Source organism: Hipposideros armiger, unplaced genomic scaffold (assembly GCF_001890085.2).
Source record: "Hipposideros armiger isolate ML-2016 unplaced genomic scaffold, ASM189008v1 scaffold_1214, whole genome shotgun sequence".
NCBI classification, from domain to species: Eukaryota; Metazoa; Chordata; class Mammalia; order Chiroptera; family Hipposideridae; genus Hipposideros; species Hipposideros armiger.
The window spans coordinates 137,468-158,906 of record NW_017732564.1 but is presented as its reverse complement, the minus strand read 5'-3'; the positions used below and the strand labels follow the sequence as shown (position 1 = coordinate 158,906).

General features: G+C 36.7%; 1 protein-coding gene across 1 annotated transcript in view; it reads right to left on the bottom strand.

Annotated features, from left to right (window-relative positions):
* SPEF2 (sperm flagellar and cilia associated 2) overlaps positions 1–21,439 on the bottom strand; it is a 164,861-nt gene that overhangs the window by 61,272 nt on the left and 82,150 nt on the right. Inside the window, exons 16-23 of the mRNA XM_019632971.1 lie at positions 19,796–19,904; positions 18,520–18,677; positions 15,432–15,602; positions 12,022–12,096; positions 8,860–9,005; positions 4,533–4,660; positions 4,311–4,449; positions 1,574–1,711 (exon numbers count right to left, since the gene is read on the bottom strand). Coding sequence (XP_019488516.1) covers positions 1,574–1,711; positions 4,311–4,449; positions 4,533–4,660; positions 8,860–9,005; positions 12,022–12,096; positions 15,432–15,602; positions 18,520–18,677; positions 19,796–19,904 — 1,064 coding nt within the window. The remainder of the gene's footprint in view (positions 1–1,573; positions 1,712–4,310; positions 4,450–4,532; positions 4,661–8,859; positions 9,006–12,021; positions 12,097–15,431; positions 15,603–18,519; positions 18,678–19,795; positions 19,905–21,439) is intronic.

Sequence of the window (21,439 nt, the reverse complement as noted above, 5' to 3'; positions counted from 1 at the left end):
TTTCCAAAAGGCGGATGAGAATGGCTCACAAAAATTATCTATTATCTATTCCCTTTACCTGCATTATTGCATTTAAGTTATTTGTGCTATAAGCTTTTGCCACACCTGTTCCAACATTCAGTCTCTGCTTGCCCAAACTGGTATCCTGGATGCTACCCAGACTGGCTTTAGCTGCTTTGGACATTTCACTTTAATCCTTTGCACAGTTCATGCCTTATATTAATAGCTCCCATCTGGATCCCAGAGTTAATAACTGGTGAGGCTGCTCCTGACTTTCAGGTCTCTGCCAACTTTTCAGGCCTCCTGTGGTCCAACCTGCCACTGCCCCAGGGGTTTGACCCTTTAAATGCTGGAAGTACTAGCATTCATGGTCATTTGTTGAACAAGTATTTATTGAACACCTACTATATGCTAGCTCTAGTGATTGTCAGCTAAATATTCTAATCTCCTGCAGTAGCTCCTCATGTGAGTTAAACAGCCAAAGACTAGAAATGTCCTCCTTTCCATTCTCTATTCCTAATGCTATTCTCTTGGGAAAAAAATACTTGTGTAGACACAGCTTGACCAAGACAGGCTTCATGTTCCTTCAGCTTGATGAAATTTCAGACGAGCTTCTTTCTAACTCTAGGCTCCTGACCTCCCTGTTCTTAGGTATTTACTTCAGAAAACTTGTCATTAGAAATCTGTTCTCTGTCTCTTTGAGATGTAAGTCTTTTAAAAAGCTTCTTGCTAGTTTTAGAACCAGAGCTGTCTTTCTCTGGGACCTGGGAACCATCTCTTTGAAATGTGAGCATCAAGGGAGAGAGACCCCATGTGTCAGCTCCTCTGGAAGGGGTGGGGCCTCACATGGGAGGGTGATTGGCTCCCAGTGGTAAAACTCCGTCCTGTCATGAAGACAGGAGAAAGTTTATTCTCCCTTTACACGAGGTCCATTAGAAAACACAGATAGCCTATTACTTTTTCTTCCCCCCACCCCAGCTCTTAAAAACTCTCCACCCTTATTCTGGGCAGAGCTGGGTATCCGGGTTTGGCCTCTATTCCCTCCACTATTGTTAACAGTACCATTGGAATAAAATCTGTCTTCTTGTCTAGTGTGATTTTCTATTTAAACAGTCTGCAAATATAAGTTCACCAGATTGTTCTCATGAACGGTCTGCTTTTCCTATTCAGACATAGACTTTTATTCTGGAATCAAATGCTTGTTGAGTCTGATCTAGCCCGTGCTCTGTGGCATGGATGCTTTCCTGGGCTTTGGCTGGCTACTGTGGGTGTCTGCTGTGAGGGGCTGACGGGGTAAAAACCAGTAGAGACACCATCTCTGGGATCCCCTCCCCAGCTCTTAGGCCACTTGGAAGCAGAGCTGATGAGTGATTGCTTGAGATGCTCCCAAGTCTGGTGCTTGTTTGGCCGGGGCCAAAATGATTTATTTCAGCTAACTGCCTCGGCAAGTTGGAGCCTGGCAGAATGCTGTGAGTAACATGACCCCTGAACAGACCCTTTGCATTCCCAAAGTTGTTACATGAGGAACGTGGCTGTGGAGGGAAGTCTTTGTCAGCATGACCAGCAGTCTTACCTGCATCAGTGAGAAGAAATGGTTCATTGTTATTCCAGTGGAGTCCTGCAACCAGCTCTCATTAATGATATCCAGACGCTCTTGCTCTGCCTCCTCCTTCCGGGCATCACAAATATCCCACAGGCGGTCTCTTAAGTCCTGGCCAAAAAGAAATATCATCATTATGCTTTAGGGTCACGGCTCATATTATCTCAGTATAGTAAAACCAACATCCTTTGCCTGTCTTAAAAAAAAATGTCCCTAAAGAAAATGCAGACCTAATGCACTCATGTATTGTATTCCTTCATTCAACAGATATTTATTTTGCTTCTACTCTGTGTCTGAAAGGCACCAAATCATATGCCCATGTTTACCACAAACCCACGGCAGTTAACTTCATTCGCAGTGGCTATGTTTTATGTATTCAAACCCTTCCTCAGAAAACACTGCTGCTGCATTAAAATCTATAAATCAAAATCTGTAGCAAGGAAATGGATAGAAATGTAACAGTCATAGGGGTTCTTAACTTGCTTTCAGCAGTTTTTGTAAAATCATGGAAATATAAAAATGTAAAAAAAAGAACAATTGTTTCAATCAGAATTACTTATGACACTTTGAAAACTGAATGGGATATAAGGGCCCATCCTAAACCTAAGGAGTTCAGACATAGGGCCCAAAGCAAAGGCAGGTTTATTTTTTTAAAACTTCGCAAGTTTCTCTGCTATATACTCCTGCTGAAGATCCACTGCTAAAAAGAATTATAATATCATTAATGCAGTTGATTTGGCCAAAACTTATTGAACCTTCCAAATAGAGACCACATGTTATTTTTGATTAGCTATCATATATATATATATATATATGATATATAAATATATCATATATAAATATGATATATAAAAATTCTTATATATATATAAGAAATTTTCATATTTTAGGCAACTGAAAATTAAAAGAACTTAAAATATTTTAAAATTAAATTTAAAAGATTATTTTAAATAAATTAATTTTATAATCTTGGATTAGAGATGTATTTTCTAAATTGACCACAAAAACAAGCAATAAAGAAAAATTTCTACATTTATCTACATAACATTAAAAGATTTCTGCATATTAAAACTCATCTCAAATAATGTAAGGCAAACATCAAACTGATAATATATTTGTAACATTTGACCAACAGATGGTTTATATCTTTAATATATAAGAGATCTTGGAAATCAATAAGGAAAAGAACACAACCCAACATAAAAATGGAAAGAAATCATAAACAGACTGCAGAAAAATGAGAATTAGATGACAAACTTAGGAAAAAAAATGGTGAACTTCAAGTATAAAAATAGAAATGCAAATAACAGAAGATATCCATATTTTTGCCCATTACATTGGCAAAGATCAATAAAAAAGGTAGAACCCAATTTTGATGCACTCTCATAATTTGTTACTTGGAGTGACATTTGCAAGTTTTTAATGTGTTTAAAATTTAAGCATAATTTTAGAAATAGCAATTTCTAGTACTTTTTTAGAAATTTGCCCAAGAAAAGAATTAAGGATGTGGTAAATATTTAGCTGGATGAAATTTTACTGTGTAATTCTCTATAATAAAAAGTTGGTGCTCAACAGATATTTGTTAATGAAATGGTGACTAATAATAGAAATTTGTTAAATATATTATGATACAGTCAATTAATGAAATATCTTTGAGACATAAAAATGATGAGGTAGATGAATAAGAAAACATGTTCTATTGTTGAAAAAGACTGTTAAAAAACAAAATGTATATTACAGTCACATATTTTGCAAAAATAATTGCCCCAAGAATAACAATGGTTAACTAATGACAATAAGATTATGGATTTTCCGTTTTAAAATTTGCTTCTTTTTATTATCTAATTTATCTACAATAAACAGATGATGCATTTGGAATTAGAAAAAAATCCCATATAAGATATTTTTAATTTAAAAACCTTCTCATTCTACCAACAATCAGCTGACTGATATGGGGAAGGAGTTTCGAGGAGGGCTGGCATTCCGAATAAGTAGGAAAAAGACAGAAAAGGCAGATAGTCTTTGGATTTACATAGCTATTAATTACTGTTTGAGAAATGTCTAAGAACAGATAAAATACTTCAATTTTACTAGGACATTTGTTAATCCAATACCTCTTGGGTTAAATCCTCAAGCACCCCACTCACCCAAGTCACCATAATGTCTTCACTTAATTCAGTAGTGTCTCAACTGGTTTCCCAACTGGTCTCCCTGCTGCTTTTACTCTACTAGGGACTGTTTTAAAACCCAGAAGCCAATGCTTCAACTCTCATTTAAAGCAACACCAATGTCCTAACAATGACTTCCCAGGCCTGCGATCATCTAGTCTCCCTGTGATCTCTCTGACCTCATCACCAGACACTCTGGCCCATGCTTACTGTGCTCCAGCCACACCTGCCTCCTTGCTGCTCTTCAAACACACAAGCCTCCTCCCCTTCCAGTGCATTTGCCTTCGTTTTCCCCTGTGACTGATACACTCTTCCCCCCAAGGATCTATCTACATGGTTCACTCAATCACTTCTGTACTGAGTTTGCTCCAGTGTCACCTTCAGTGGGCCTTTCCACAACCACTCTAGAAAGGCAAGTGTTCAAACCATTTCCCTCCTCATCCTCACATGTTCATGAAAGTGAGAAGGGAATTAATGAAGGTTTTGCAGGAAAAGGTTTGAGAGTGTGGAAACCCTGGCCCGCTTGCTCACAGGTTCCCTACATTCACTCTTTGGTGTAGTTCAGCCTTTGTTTCCTCATCATCCCACAAGTCCTCAGGAAGGGAGTTGAAATCAGCCTGCCACTGAGATACAAAATCTTGCTTGTGATCTGGACGCCTTAGAAACTGCTGGAAACTTGTTCTGTAAGGCATAAAGAGAATGAGATACAGCTTACATGTCATGCCTGTAAACTACCAGATTCAAACTTGGGAAACTTTACTTACTTAATCTCATATAAGTAAGCAAGCACGACATGCTGGTCTTCTCTCAGATGCCTGAGTACTGTTTTGACAGAGTTTACATAGGAATTTTCTATGAGTTCCCAGTAAGGCACTAAAAATGAAGGCATTTCCTGTGAAACAGTAAAAACAGTAAAGCATACAAATCATAATTTCGAAGTGAAAATTCTTCCGAATAATTGAGTCAAAAGAGCAATACTAAACAAGATGGTCAAGATACAACTGCAAATACTTAAAACATTCTCTCTGAAACTTCTTGCCCCCCACTTTTTTTTTCTTCTCCTCCTCCAGCTAATTCCTGAAAATATCCATCTCATAAAGCCAGGAAGAGTTGTCTTATTCACCACGTTACAGTTTTTCTTATAATTTCCACAGTGTCTGGGACATAGTGAGCGTTCAAGAAATATTTATGGAATGAATGAATGAACTGGATTGTCACAGATGCCACATTTTGCCTAAGCTGGAAAACTGCCTAGTATGGAGAACACCTAGTGCTCATGTCAGAGTGATAATGGGTTATTTCTCTGAATTCACCCAAGAGATTTTTATCTTTGCTCTGTGTACCATTAAAATTGGAAATTTTTTATGTTATCTTTAATGGGGCAAATAAACAATTAAAAACATGAAATAATCAAAATGAAATAAAACTAAAGATATAATATTCAATATAAACTTGCTGTACTTATATTATTCCCTTATTGGCTATGCATTTATTTACTCAGGGAATCACACATGGGGACCTTAGAGGTAAGCTGGGCTAATTATCTCTCCAATGTAGAAATGCCTAATACTAGAAAGAGTTTAGCCAATCTCTCTGCGGCTCTCACTGATGCATTAAGCACAACAGTCCAAGGCAGCTCCCTCCAATGTCACACAATTCATGGGAAATTCTTCCTTATGTTGAGCAGAAATTTGCCTTCCTGTAGCGTCTGTGTAGCCCTAGCTGTGCCCTTTGGAGAAGGACAGGCTACATTCACACAGTCTTTCCTATGATGGCCTGTCAAATATATGAAGACATTAGTGAGTAGAGGTGGGCTTAGATCCAGGATGAAACTTGCTTGCTTGGGGATGCCCAGCACCTAGTGCAGCATATAACAGGTGCTTAATAGATGTTAACATAGATGTACGTTGACTCCCCTGAACCCAATTTTATCACCAGTTAAATTTTTAGGAGACTAGATGGCTCCATCTAGTTCTAAAAGTCTACGATTCTATCTATGCCCAACCATACTTCAAGTATTTATTCATCTAAATTAAACATTTACAGTTCCTTTAATGATACTCTGGCATGATTTTAACACTGTTTTCTTACCTAGTTTCCCCTTCTGGCTTCTACTTTATTAGTGATCTCTCTTAAAGGATATGGTATCCAGAATGGATACCATTTTAAATAAGTCCACTACTAAACCTCCCACCTGATCGACTTTAATCCATTAATTAGCACTCTGTGCATGAAGGGTTCCCACCTAAGGATGGACCCAACTGAACTAACATCCTGCTCACAGCTCTCACTTATCAACAAGAACTTCATGAGAAATTGTCAAATTCTACTTTGAACCCAAGGTGTACAATGTCTGTGGTGCTTTCCTGACCTGCCTATCCAACCTTGCTATCAAGGAAAAGGAGTGTGCCAGTTCAGTAGGGCTTAGTGATCCCATGTGGGCTCTGGGTGATCATTTTTATATTTCATAAGTGCTCTGAAGTCATGCATTTAATAATTATCTCTCGGATTTTGTCAGGGGTCAATGTATAGATTATTGGTCTGCATGTTACTAAATCCCATCTGTCTTTCATTAAATATTTAGGCATTTTCCTACATGTGGTCTTCAGGAATCTCCCATATCCTCTGTGATTTCTGTGAGTTATTGATAATATTATATTATATTATATAATATGTAATTTTTTCTGGGTCTAGGGACTTGAACTTATGTGATACAACTAGATGTTCAGTTCAGATCCATCCTTTCCAATTAAATAGTATTCTCTTCATTGGAGAAGGCCGAGCATTGTAGGAAATCGGTAGGCAAAGCAGATATTCTCCAAAGCTTCAGGACTAGAAAACAAAGGCTGTCATTTTGTCTGCTTCCTTGGTTCTCTCTGCACCTTCCCTTGTGGCTGGCAATGAAAGAGGAACCAAGATTCTCCTTGAACTTGGCTGTTGCCTCCACCTGAGAGCCAGATATGAAAGCAATCTCTCTCTCTTTCCTTGCACATGCCTATTGAGGTAAGGCAGACCCAGGATCCTTGGAAGGCCTGGAACTAGGGTTACCAGATAAAGTATAAGATGCCCAGTTAAATTCATCAACTATCTGAAATTCGAATTCACCTGGACATCTATCTGTCTTCCCTCTTCCTTTGCAGGTAAGCTGTGCAGCTCATGTGTGAGAAGCTTAGAGTGGAGAAAGGACTAGAACGGATCATGTGGCCTGCCTTGTTTTCAGGCTCTAGGCTACTTCTAATTGTAGCAAAAGGCATTCTCTACATAGTTTTGCTTAGGTAATGACTTCTGTACTGCGTATCTTATTGTCCATCCAGACCTACTTCCTATCCTTTCTTCTCTACCCTGCTCGGTGCCCTGGAAGACTAACTTATGAGAACTACTTCAGGAAACTCCCTTGCCTTCCACCTCCTTGGCAAGAGATACAAGCGCAGAAAGACCATGAGTTTTGGTTATGTGTTTCCCTTTTCCCTTCTGCTGGGTCAATGTAGGTGGCTGGGTACCTCTGCTGAAGGCCACAGCTCCTGTCACATGGCTGTCTCCACACAGAGGTCCTCTTAAAGGTCTTGCATCTGTTCCCTTTCCTTACCTTCTCAGGACTTGGGGCCATAATGGCTCCCAGCCATCCCCCTTTCAGGGGTAATAATTTAATCCTTGTAGGTTCCTTACTTACTGGCCACATGTATGTACATAGTCCTTTATTCAACTCTCCTTAAATTATCATCTGATTTCTGCCAGAACCCTGACTGCTAGAAAATCTACATGGGAGCTGGTGCCATATCTCAGTGTTAATGTTTATTTTTTACTTCTGCCCTCTATTTCCTTTTTGTCCTCTATGATTTTCTTTCTCTCAAGGGCTTCAAGGTTTGGAGTTAAGGATTTCAATATTTTGCCCCTCACTCTGTACCTCTGACAAATAACATCATTTTAATTTTATTTCCTTCCACCAAACCATTTCTATATCCTGCTTTGGTGACAGTTTATAAAATATATTTATTTTTAATAGTAGCTTCTGTTTGGCTGAGTAATATCAGTTACACACATACATAATTAAATAATTTAGTGTTCTCATCTTTACATATTTTCTGTTGTAATTTACCCCCAATGTTCATTCATTTGTAATTTCCTCCCAATGTTCATTCATTCATTCATTCATTCATTCATTCAAGCCTATTAAGAATCTGTTACATCCTCTGCACTGTTTGATTCCGTATTGAATACAGTATATTAATCCACATGTTCCGACCCTCCCCCAAAGTGTTTATAATCTAATTAGGAGACAAGACATTTCCCCAGGGAGCCTTAATAAAAACAGCAACACCACAATCATTGCAATTCATAACTGGGTCTCAAATGTCTGGTACAGATGGTCAGTGCTAAGAGTTAGGACTGCAATGAAGAAGAGAGTAGCTGAGTCTAAAAAAAAAGTAAAAAACTCTTTGTCTTTCAAAAAGTTTTAAAGGAAAGATTATCCTGTGTGTTTTTCCTAAGATGATTTATCTATTAAAGAAACCAGATATGCCTAGGTGGCAACTGGGCTTTGCAGTTGTCAGGGAACAAAGAGCTGGATGGAGCTTCTAGGGCTTACCTGGGGCACCTCCTTGCCTTGTACTTGGGTTCCCGCTGAAAGTTCTCCAGCCAGAGAGCTATCTGTTCTCTTATTATATAGCTAGCTTCAAAAAAAATGTCTTCTATTTCTAAAAAGTCAGGGGTTAATCTTCATTTGAAAGCATTATGATGTGGGCATGAGAACACGGATGGAGGGCGATAATTTGTTGGATATGTGTTCTGGGGGAAGTCATTCTTCCAGGAAACTGCATCTCTACTTGTCCTTGGGGGATAAAATTGGTCCTCACAGAACCCATTTATTCCCTTCATTTCAGCAGTTCAAAGCATGACTCAGAAACTTGAAGGAGTGGAGAAAAGATGAGATGTGGTTCAATGCGTACTCTCAAAAATCATCTCAGTTTTTTGATGAGTATATATTTATATCCAGCTATGAAAGGCCTTCTGGATGTTGCAAATAGTGGTGTGAATCTTACTAGACATAGGAAAAATAATAGATTATACTAGCTTGAATCTAAACTGCCATACCTCGGGAATTGGTTCATTCACATAGACCCATTCTTCCGATCCTGGCTTAGGTGGCGATGGCGCTGTTGGAATAGGTGACGAATCTGTAGATTCAGCAGGTAACTTCTTTACTGGTACTTTCCCTCCTGATTTTCCTTTAGGATAACCTTAAACATGCATATTAAGTCATTCCATTACAAGTAGATGAAGGGGACCATCTGCTTAGGTAGCCAACTAAATCTATGATTGCCTTACACTTTAGGCAGTTCATTAATTACTTTTTAAGCAATTTTGGGCAGCCTTACCAAATCAAAAACCTCATTCTTTATAGCTCGCAAATTACAGCTCCCAAATTAACCAATAATACCAATAACAGCGTTTTTTGTTTTTTGTTTTTTAAAGCAATCCAACTTCTCTCATTCATTTGGCTATGAAAAGCAACTTGATATTTTATTTTCATCTCTGTCCTTGCTTCCACAATGAACGTATGGTGCTTTCAGAGTTTAGAGTCTGGAGCAAAGTGCATTTCATTTACCACTGCAAAAACTGGCAAATGAAACTCTCCACCCTGAACGAGAAAGAGGGTAGCTATACCAGGAGTGGTGTTCTGGGTGTTCCTTGGAATCCAGCAGGGAAGCAGGGAGGAAGGAAGTTATTGTAAGAGTTGCCAGAGTTGGCGAGGGAGGAGGAGGAGAAGGGGTATCATAGTTCCTGGATATACCCACATTCCTGGCGTGAGACACGGGGTTTCTGAGCAGGAAACTGTACCTCTTGATGCAGTCACAGGGTATGGATGAAGGTAATTGCTATGCCATACACCTTGCTGAATTAAGGCATGAGAGAGAAGGAAAGAGGAGGAGAGGAGGGGACAGAGGAAGGGACAGAAAGGAAAAAGAGAGGAAGGAGGAAGAAGAGGAAGAAGAAGAGGGGAAGGAAAAGGAGGGGAGAGAGACCTAATTTCAGTTCAGAATCCAGAAAAGGCACATGCTTCACTTTCGGTGATAGCACCAAGAGAGGAATTTAGACGAGTTAAGTGACACCCTTACGCTCTGAAAGACTTTTTAACTAACCAAAGTACCTTAACTCAGAAAGATCGATATTTCCTTAAAGGATCAAGGCTATTAGAGTCTAGAAATTCATTCTGTTTAAATTCCACTTACCTTCACATTAATTATTCAGATTTTAGATGTGGTTTATAGATGTCTGTAGAATTGGGAGCATGTTCTTTCCCCAAAATACATTTCTTTAATGAGTATTATTTAATAATAATGCTCTTTAGGAAGTAAATATATCTTCTACTTTTATACTAGTTAAAAATATATGGATTATAAGTAGAGGGGGAAATTGTCAATTGTATCTTGTAGGTAGTTTAGGTGACTTCTAACTATACATTTAAAATGGGTGTGTATCATCCACAGGTCTAAAGTTGTATCTAGATTTTTTTTTTAATTTAGAAAAATTTAAGAAAATCCTTGTTCAGTGAATAACCAAAATGTTCATATATATTTTTCTATGATGACTTTTCATCCTTTGACCTGAATCTCTGCTGAAATAAAAGTGATAACACTATGGCCATTTTAAGATAAATTTCTCTAAGAATTCCTAAGAAGATGAACTTTGTAATTAGAAATATGAAACTGGAATGGGTTTCTTTTTCTTTTTTGCCTATCTCAACTATTATTAAACACTATAGAATTTTAGTAAATAATTGCAAAAATTTTTGAAAGTCCTTGGGAGTTACTTAAAGTGAGCTAACTACATGGCTCCAGTATATATATTTTACTGGTTGAACTTGTATATGCTCATGGTTCACTTGGGGTGTATATCCTTTTAACCAAGGATGCTCTTAAAGCATAGGTATACTTAATTTCTATTTTTGATGATTCTATGGTGAGCCTTCATTTATTTTTGTTGATCACAATGAGAAACAAGGGATGAGTAATGTAAGTGTGAAAATTATTTTCCTATTAGTAAATAGGTGACAGCTGAGCATAAATTGTAGCCTTTAACCTTTTAGCAAAAATTTTTATCTCATTGTTAACTCACCAAATGGCCAGTTATATAAGCCCATCACATCGTATAATCAGAGAAGGGTGGGATTCCTTTAGAAAATCATGATTATGAATCTTAGATGCCAAAAATAAAGATATTTTTTAGCACATCATTTTGTGAGCATTTCATACTCTTGGGTACCAACTACATTGGTTATTTGTAATGAAAAGTTAAACAGTTACACAATCCATGACAACCCATTTGAGCGTACTTCGGAAAATGTTAACTGTCTGTATCCATAACTGCATTTCAATAATTAATTGGTTGTTATTGCCGCTTCAACTAATATGCTTTTAGAGGCTGGAATTTTCTTCTACCAACTGTCAATTACTTTAAAAAACTATATCCCCTTTATTTCACAGAAATAGTAAAATAAACTAAAAAGGATTAAATGAAATTAGGGTCAGGAAAAATATAACTTAAAGTAGAAGGTGAAAACCAGGAAAGGAATTAAAAGGCAGATAGTGAAATCTAAGTCCTTGCACAGGATATTAAATGTGAGCCACTAATTTGGTTCTGAACTTCTAGACAGCCAAAATAGAAAAGAAAATGCTATCATTTAGCTAATTATCTAACCACTTAGAGGAAGAAAGATTTTCCTGTCCTCTGATTCTGAATGAAATTTCTCACCTACAATTTCATATAGGGGCCATTGAATGATGTAGTGGGCATATTATCCCTTCAGAAAAATATAACACCAGGTTATTATTGGTATCATGAAAGTTTCACTTCCACTGCTGTGTTATGTCATAGAGGCAGTTGAGGACTTTATGCCAAAGTACTTATCAATAAAAGCAGTTCCATTGGGGGCCCAAGAAATATGATTCAGTATGTAGCTTTTTATTGGCATAGCTTAGCCCAAGGATAACGCCTATAATATCTATGATGAAGGGATAGTCTGTATTAGATATTCTCTAAATTATTCTTTACAAGCATCACTTTTCTCTTCAGGACCTTTGCTAAGAGCCAGGCTGCAGAAACACTGAGGTTATATTCTTTGGTAGGGCCTTATGGTTTACAAATGCCCGAGAGAAATATTTAGTGTATACTACTATACAAATCTAGCTTTTCACTGAGACAGTCAGAAAATGCAGAATTATATATTACCATATCTACCTTTGTCTGTTGTACCTTTACTTTTGAGTGAAGTTTCACCTTTCTTCCCTTTTCCTTCCTGAAGAGATTCTGGCTTACCATATGGGGATTCTAAACAAAATTCAACACATATATCATTGATGACTTTCTTCAGTTGGCTGGGCTATATGATTTCGTAAGCAATCAAATGTTATTTCTCACAGTTAAACAGTTACATTTGTGAACCACGTAAAATGTCTCAGGCCTTTACGGTGAGTTACTATTCATTTGAAGACAGATTATGGTTTGAAACTTCTTGAATGATGGCCTTGATAGTAGTATACTATTCTATTCTGTCACACTAAGTTTAAAGTCAACATTTCATAGCGGATTTGGTTGTAAACCCAAGACCATTTAAAGCATATGGCTCTATTTGGATTTATCTCAACTGAATGATCCTTGTACAATATGATGACTGGAACTGTAATAAGAATGATGCCATAACACCTTGAAGAAGAGTTAAATAATCACATTGTTTTGATATTGTGCATCCTTGAAATTCTCTTGACTACATACTCAGTTTCCTTGTGATTCCTACATTATCCATTTTTCATCGACTTTAACTTATAATGCAAAGGATAGATTGGGTATATTTATCTAGGATTCCCTGTATCTAGTTCAAAATATATTTGAAGGGTGATAATGGGAAACTGATAATCAGAGGTCAACAAAATGTCCCAAATACTAAATCAGCTTCTTGAAAAAGTTTGCTACATTCTGCATTATTCACTAAACAAGTTCAATCATTTCCCTCCCTTTGTCCTGAGCTACAGTATTTTTCCTCAGTAGAAGGATGAATATATGAGGCAATTTAAATGCCTGTGATGAAGACATCCCCATCTGAACTATTCTTTGTATTTAGAAGTGATAGTTATAAGAACGTGTAAATGCGGAGCGCATATTACTTACATTTAAGTATTGCAGATCTGACAACAAAGATTCCATAGAAATAAGACAAGTGCAAGACATAGAGAATGATTAACCTTGAAACTTTAACTTTTATAGAAGAACTTTTAAACATCCAAATAGTTGACCACCAAACTCATAAGCAAACAAACAAACAAATATCCAGACATCTGAATCCATTATTTTTAAGAAATAAGCTTCATAGTAGTAATAGTAAAAGTCTAGATAAATGCCTAGTTCCTTTAATAACAATACTCTGGCTAACTAACTATTTAACTAGTTCTAAATTTAAGCATGAGGCAACAGAGGAAGGTAAAAACAGAGATATCTAAGGCACTGAACGAAAGAATTTTGGGCAAGTCTAATTTCTGCTAGAGGAACCATGCACTCTACCCACTTATTTTTCAATCAGTTGGATAATACGTTCTGAAATCTCAAAAAAACATTCTTAAATAGCAGCATGGATAGTACTATTGTATTTTATCACATTAAGAATTTTTATTTTAAATTAAATTCTGACATTTCGTAGTAGATTTGATAATAAACTCTTTAATAGAATGTAACTGTGATGTTTTTTAAATTTAATCCCAAGTGTATTTGAAGCATGTACAATGAGAAGCTATATTTGGACAGAATGACTGTTAGTACTCAGTGGACTATGCCTCCGTTTTTACCCCATTTCCACCCTCATTTTTTTAGTAAATGATTGCTCTTTTCCTTTCATCTCGACTTCTAAAATAGATTGTAATTGGGTATTTGAATTGGGTTTGTTCAGGGGCCTCAGGCTTTCAGTTCTGAAATGTTCTCTTTTGAAAAATGTGTAAATTACTTATATAAAAAGGAACAAACCTACTGGACACTTCCCTCCCTAAAATCCCTTAAGCAAGCCTCCTGAAGCCGTTAAGAGCAGCACTGTTTTTTTCTAATGCCCCATCAATACCCCAAAGCACTGAGATCTCCTTCCCACACGCACAGTTGTTGGAAAGCAGTAATTAGGCCTCTGGAGATGAAAGATGAGGCACTAGCCCTGACCTTGGTGGAAAACAAAAGACAGATACAACCACTCTTTGAAGCAACAACAGCTTTATTATTCCTCCAGTGCACAGTACTCAAGAATACAATTTTAAGTTTACAAGAAAACTTCAGAAACTTAAAGGCTGAACTGTGTTATAACTAGAAACACCAGGAATTGGTTTGAGGGATGGCTTGGGGACACACATACTCCGGACTGTGCGAGGCCCAGGGCGAGAGCGGGGAAGGGGAAGGGGAGGCCGCAGCTGAAAGGCCTGTACGGGTGGCAACTGCAGGCTCACTTGAGCGGCTGTGAAAACTGTTTTCCCCAGTCCTAAAGGGCATTTTAAAGATTTCCAATTTTCCTTCAGACCTCTGAACTGTTTTTGTTTTTGTTTTTTTTTAATTCCTGTGAGGTAGTGGGCAAGAGTGTATGTTTAATTCGTGGCTTTGTGTTTTATTGTTCATGTGATAAAAAATGTTTTTTAGAGTTTGTGTATTTTGCCTTTTAGTTAAGCCCCCACTTTACTGGAATACAATGGTCTTTCATAGACCATAATATATATTATTAAAGTCTTGAGATTTATTTTTTGATATAAATAAATAAGTCACAAAATATTCAGACCCATCTCAAATCTCCACGAAGCAGAAAGGTTATGGCATTTAGAAATATAATCATGACAATATCAAGGATGCTTAGGCAGACTTGTGTCACTGCGTAGCCAGCCGCTTATAAAGCTGAAATAAGAAACTAGGGCCACATTTGTTCATATACACAGCATCAAACCTGATACTGACATTCTACCATTATTATGCACTTGACTTTTGTCATTATTTTCATTGTCTACCACTTGACTTAATGGTCCTTAGTGGTTAAGGGTCTAGAAAAAAAAAAAACTTAAGCTAAAAGTTATTCTCTGTACCAGGTCTTTATCCATACATATTACATATTATAAATATATAAGTTTACTGAGATGTTAGGTACTTGTTTCTATCCTTGTATAATCACATAGCACTGAAGATTAAGTTACATATAAATTCTACCCTCTAATAAGTGCTGTTGATTTGTTCCCTTATTCTTGCGGACAACTGACCATGCCAATTCTCATTTTCTTAGAATGTTCTCATTCTACATAAAACTCTGCAGTTCAGCAAACAGTGGTCTGTCCTCTTGACCTGCTCTAAGTTTCTTCAGGTTATTCTCTGTGCCTTTCCTCTTCTCATTTGTGGTCTTATTCTAATCAGGAAATCTGGTTGTGAGAACTTCACAGTCTCCCCTACACAGCGAAGTACCTGGGCTTTGTGACAACCACACTCTTAGTTCCTAAGGGCCTTCGCACTTCCATCTGAGCGTATAGCCTGGTTTCACAGGATTGAAGTTGCTCAAAGTCTGAATCTAGATAAACGAACTGGTACTATAATTTGCAATGGTTTTTCTAAGCGAAAATAAGAAACTGACAAACAAGATTATAAATTACTCTGTCAATCACCTGATGGTGGTTTTCCTTTTGCGGGAGGACTTTTTGTATGCTCATGGTGAGGATGGGTTTCCTTCTCTTTCTCTGGTTCAGGAGGAGGAGGGGGCGGAGAGGACTGTATAGAGTCAGCCAGGGAAACTTCTTCTTTTTTCTCAGCTTCCTTTTCTTCTAATTTCTTTTTAACTTCAAAAGGATGATAAGAATGGATATTTTTATTAGGGATTCCAGACACCCACTATTTCATTTGAACTAAAATAAACTACCTAAATTAATATAAATTGTCTTTACTATAATTTAAGGCTAAATTCATGTTTTAGGTTTCTCCCCTAAGTTACCTAGTCCTTAAGGTTTTAAGCCACTCTGATTGGTAAGAAATACCATTTCCCTCGCTTCTGATGATGCTGGTGGTAGTGATGGGGATGGGGATGGTGTGCGTGTGAGTGTGTGTGTGTGTGTGTGTGTGTGTGTGTGTGTGTGTAGCAGGTAGACAGGCTTGTCGACGGGGTGCCAAATGTAAAAGCAGCAATCTAGAAGTAGCTAATGGTGGAATAGGAAAATAAAAGATTATTTCAAAATTTCCAATGGAAAAACAAGATGAAAAAAAGTGTAAAGAGAAGATAAAGAACAATGTGATAGAAGAGGTGGAGGTGGGGCAGACATGGAAGGGGAAAGAAATGTGCAGACCAACTTCTATGAGTAATTACATGGAAAGCACTTAGAATAGTACATAGTACTCAATCAATTGCGATTCATTCATTCGTGTCACTACTGTTTATTGAATGTGAATTGTGCCTCGAAAGAAAGGAAGGGCTGTAACAATCAGGTAAAACTCCTACTGCTACTACCACCACTAATAAGAGTACAAACCACCGTAGGCACAGTTCTGGTTGCCAGAGATACAACAGTAAAACAAAAGAGGAAAGTCACTGCCTTGTGAAGCCTACAGCCAGTGGCAGCCGACAAACCACAGACTTGATGATAAGTTAACTTATATGAGAGGTTGAAGGTGATAAGTGCTATGGAGAAAATAAATAGAAGAGGGTACAGGGGAATCAGGAGTGCTGTGGGGTGGCTGTTTAAGTTTTACATATAATGCTGAGCAGGGAAGGCCCACTGAGCAAGTGCTATTTGAGCGAAGGCTTGAAGAGAGTTAGGGAGGGGGTGGGCCTTGGGGGTGTCTGATGGGAGAGTGTTCCAGGCATAGGAGACAGTCGGCCCAGGGCCTTGAGGGGCAGAGCACTGTTTGTGTTTTTCCAAGGCTCCTGTTATTGTTAGAGTCCCTTTGCCTTTCCTGATTCAAGTTCACCCTTCCTAGCACACTGTCCCTGCCCTCCCTGGCTTTCAAGCCTTCCAATGGAAACTTTACTGACTGAACCATTGGCAATGAACCCTTACACGCTTTTGTGGCTATTTCCTTTTATACATATTCCTTTTGCTTTTAAATCATTCTTTTCAGTGCAGCAATCAAGGAGGCTTCGTTCTATTAGATGTTTTCTCAAAGTGGAAATTACCTTTTTTTCTGATTATAAAGTAATATACAATTATTGTTTTAAAAAATCCAACAATTTAGACAAATAAATAGAATGGGAAATTGTCAAGTCTCTTTGCCTGTCTTCCCCCACTATTAGGTATTGCATGTACCGTCAGACTCTTTCCTGTGCTTATGTATTTAACACATGGACATACTTTTAAAAACAAAAAAACGAAACTATTTTATATATAACCTGCTTTTTCCTACTTAACAGTATATTGCAGTCATTTATTCTTTCACATCAGAATATATGTATCACATCCTTTTATTTTTTAACTTAATCAGGCTGTTTAATACAGAGTACTGGACTAGGAAAATGTTTATTGTTTCAATGCTAAAATATTTGGGAAAGTAATTAACTGATTGGAATGTAAATTTTACGTAAGCAGCAATTGAGTCTATTAATGTAATCAGTGATCAGAATATAAAATCTTTAGGAACATGTGGAAGTGAGTCTGATAGCTGGGTGAAACGAATTGATTCTAACTTGTAGATGTTAAAAGCTACAGCTTAGGACCAATTTGGTCTTGCCTTCCATCCAAGACTCTAGGATTGCTGTGGGAGGTTCCCTCTTCCTCTCAGCCTAATTTCTGACTGTCAAATAACATGGTAACCCTCTCAAATCATATATGGATTGGTTTTCATTTTGTCTGAAAGCTTCACATGGGTGTTTCTGGACAGTAGACAGTTAGATGCAGGAGCTTATCTTCGTAAGTGTGAACTCCTGGATCCCCATGGTGATTGTGGCTTATACCTATGAGCTATTTTTGGTACCAGTTAACTGGTACATTGTGGCAGTTAGGTCACAAATCTAGTGATGGGAGACAGCTTGTTATGAAGGCAATTTTAGAATCCTTGTGATCTTATCTTTGGCCATTTTTTTTATTGTACCAAGAAAACTCAGTTGCCAATATAATTAGGGGCAACTGATAAACAAAGGGAAAGATTTATTTCTCAAATTATTTCTCAAAAGCAAAATTATAATTGAAGTCTGGCATTGGCAGTGTATGAGCTTCAGATCCCTTTCAATAATAAATTACAATAATACTATGAAAAGTTAATAGGTAATTACTATTGGTTAGATGAAAGAAGGGGGTCAGGATGGTTTAATTTGAGAAAGATATATCCCAGAAACAGGCTTATAAATAAGTACTTAATAATCAGTAAATTCACACCAACACAGGAAGATCAGGGGAAATCAACTGCCTAGTGTTTTCATCCTAAAAAGAGAATTCACTCACTATTTTCCTTATAAGGCTGAAATTAGGAAATTAAAATCTTTACCCTTCTCTATAACATTCTTAATTTAACTCTGCTATTTTTTTTACATGAAAACAATGCTTTCAGCTAGATGGCCTCTTTTGATTAAATTAAATTAAAACAAAGAGAAAAATCTTTTATTTGGAAACATTTGCAGCAGAAATGTAAAATTAGAAGTAGAAGACAGCTGTAGATTGTATAATCCAAATAGAAGAGAGAGCTTTGCAATCACTTTCACTTCCTCCTAAATTCATTAAAACCACACATTTTTAGTTACATAAGCTCAAAATGATAAAGAAATGTAATTACCTTTGTTCTCTTTTTTTATCATCTCAGTCATAAACATTTCTTTTACTTTTTGGCATAAAGACTCTTTATCTACTTCAGCATTGATTTGCATCAAAATATCTTTTGGTTTTGTAAACCATTGTTCCAGTAAAGGCCAGTTGTCCAAGAAACCTGTAATCCTACAAAATCAAAATATGATGTGAATATCACATACTGATTGACATATTTGAGTAATATTAAACATGATTTACCTGACATAATGAAAATATAAGCTGCCAATATAGTTAAATCTGATTGAGCAACTTTAAGAAATCTACAGGTAATAGAAGAGTATTCACTTTAAAGAAGAAATTATTTAATGCCATCAAACCATACATTTTGAGATATATGAAAGAATAAAATAAGATTTGAAAATGGCATCATTTCAGAAAACCTTTAGTGTAGGTTCAGTTGTCTAAGTGGAAATCTAAGGAAACATCACCTGCACTCATTGTACTATAGAATAACAGAACAATTTTGATGGCAGCTACAGCCTGAGGCACCTAGGTCATCTAGTTTTTTCTTAGAGATAGAAATTGAAGAGATATTTGAGGAAGTGTAGATGGTTCAGACTTACTTGCTTTACTCAGACACATTCTTGAGATGATTCTTGAAACTTTCCTGTCTTCCCAGAGAGAGAACAGGCTTAATGTAGCTCAAATTACTCTTCCCTGGCTCACTTCATATATTTAGATTGCTCAAGGCTTCATAAAATTGTCTAAATTTTCTTTTCCAATGAGAAAATTGCACACAACCAAAATAATAGTTTTCCTTTTTTAAGCTTAAGTTCATTTTGGCAAAACAGAAGTGTTTTTAGAAGTCGTTTAGAACTACTTTCTCTGTAGTCTGATGTCTAGCTGTTTGACTGTCAAGTAATGTGTTAAGCCTCTTAAATAATATATGGATTGGTTTTTATTTTGTCTGAAAGCTTCAAATTCCAGAATCTTCACTGGCATTTGTTGAATGAGGACTGAATTAGAATTCCATATTATGAACCTGTAAATTTATGTAACCATAGAGGGAAGTGTTGCCTGATTTAATTCTTTTTCCCCCCAACTATGATGACTTGTGCTCTGAATATGAAAGAAAGCAAGTACATAAATATTTCACTTAACATCAAAGCTACCTATCTTTGTTTTACCTGTAAAAGACTGAATGCTAGGAAATATATCTTTTCCCTCGTTATTCCAAAGTGGCTAATTGTTAGTCCATTCAAAAGATAAGAAACAAGAAGCAGGACATGGAATTTTAAACTAACCTATGCTGGATTTGGTCTCTTATATTCTGGTTCTCATCCATGTCTGGGTTTTTAGCAGCTACACGTTGATTGATAGCTTTATGATGAGTCTCAGTTGAAAATGCTTCAGCTATGATATGAAAATTATTTAATTAGATAACTTGCAAAAGCAGTCAAAGTTGCAGAAGTACTGTTAAAATGTACTGACACAAGATAGTCAAACAGACATGGTCCTGCCTTTGGTCCAAAATTACTTAAAATGTTTATTAAGATGTTGAAAGAGTGTAGTTTTGAGATCAGAATTTATATTTTCCTTGGAAACTGGAAAAAAAATGAGGTAAAATACAACATTAAATAGGAGTTGTAGTTTCAATGTAAAGGATCTCAGGATTAAGTATGAAAAGATGAGAATAATAACAAATTAGCAAAATGATATCATGAATAACAAATTAGCAAACAACTAGAAAATCACCAACCTGATGTAAAAATTAAGAATGAAATAATGGGCAGACCTAAAGTCAAATATGCATAAAATTATTTATTGATATTATATTACAATAAAATAATTTATCTTTTTTTCTAGACTTTATGATCTTTCCCTGTAGAATAAATATAAAGGAGTAGACCACAAGAGACTGAAAACAGTCTCAACAGCTCTCATTGAGTCTTATTCAAGATTAATAGTACAATGTTCAGAATACTCATGAATTTAGAATAAACGGAAAACCATAAAGAGGAAAAAAAAAGCCTTGAACTAGATTAAAATAAGTTAGAATTACTCAGTCAATGCAAAAGAACATTGAAGAGTGAATCAAAAGTGTTCAAGAACATGAAGGGCCCTCACAGCATACAGCAATCAGTTGTTCTCCATCTACATTCACAACAGAAAAAGATGAAATGGATTCCAAATACAGCATAATGCTCTTAGGTTATTTATAAAACTCAAAGATTACTGACATCAGTAATGGGTGATTGAAGGAAATTGTGGGAGCTCTTCTCAGGAGATACTGCCATGCACCATCTCATGATCACTTTCTCATATTTGCCAAGAACTTCAGCACACAAGTCAGCATTCCTCTCTCCGCAACCCCACCCAGGCATTGGTCCCTTCCCCTCCTCTCCAGTTCTGGAACTTACTACCATGGCCACATCCTGGATTTTGTGGTCACCTTGAACGGCTCCATCTCTGCAATCTTAATGACTTATACTCCTATTATTTGTCTGTCCAGCACTCCCATAGAGCCAATGAATCTCTCCATTATTTAATCCCTAAACATCCTTTTCCCCTGAGTTACCAGCATTATCCTGACTTCCCTTTATTTTATAGCAAACCCAAGTTGCATGGTCGAATACTTCTGCTTCTCTCCCTCATTTAATAATTCAGTTTCTGTGTTTTTCTGCTACACAAGCCTTAGACGATATTCATGTCTCTTTCTAAGACTTAACACTTATGCTGGTAAACATCTTTAAAGAAAAACACACAATCCTGTGACTTGTAACCTTACTAATTCCCTGGCTTAAAATTCAGCTGAGCTCTTTCACATAAATGCATGTTTTGCTCAAATAAATAGAGAGGAAGAAGGGAGGAATGAAAGAAAGAAAGAAAGAAAGAAAGAAAGAAAGAAAGAAAGAAAGAAAGAAAGAAAGAAAGAAAGAAAGAAAGAA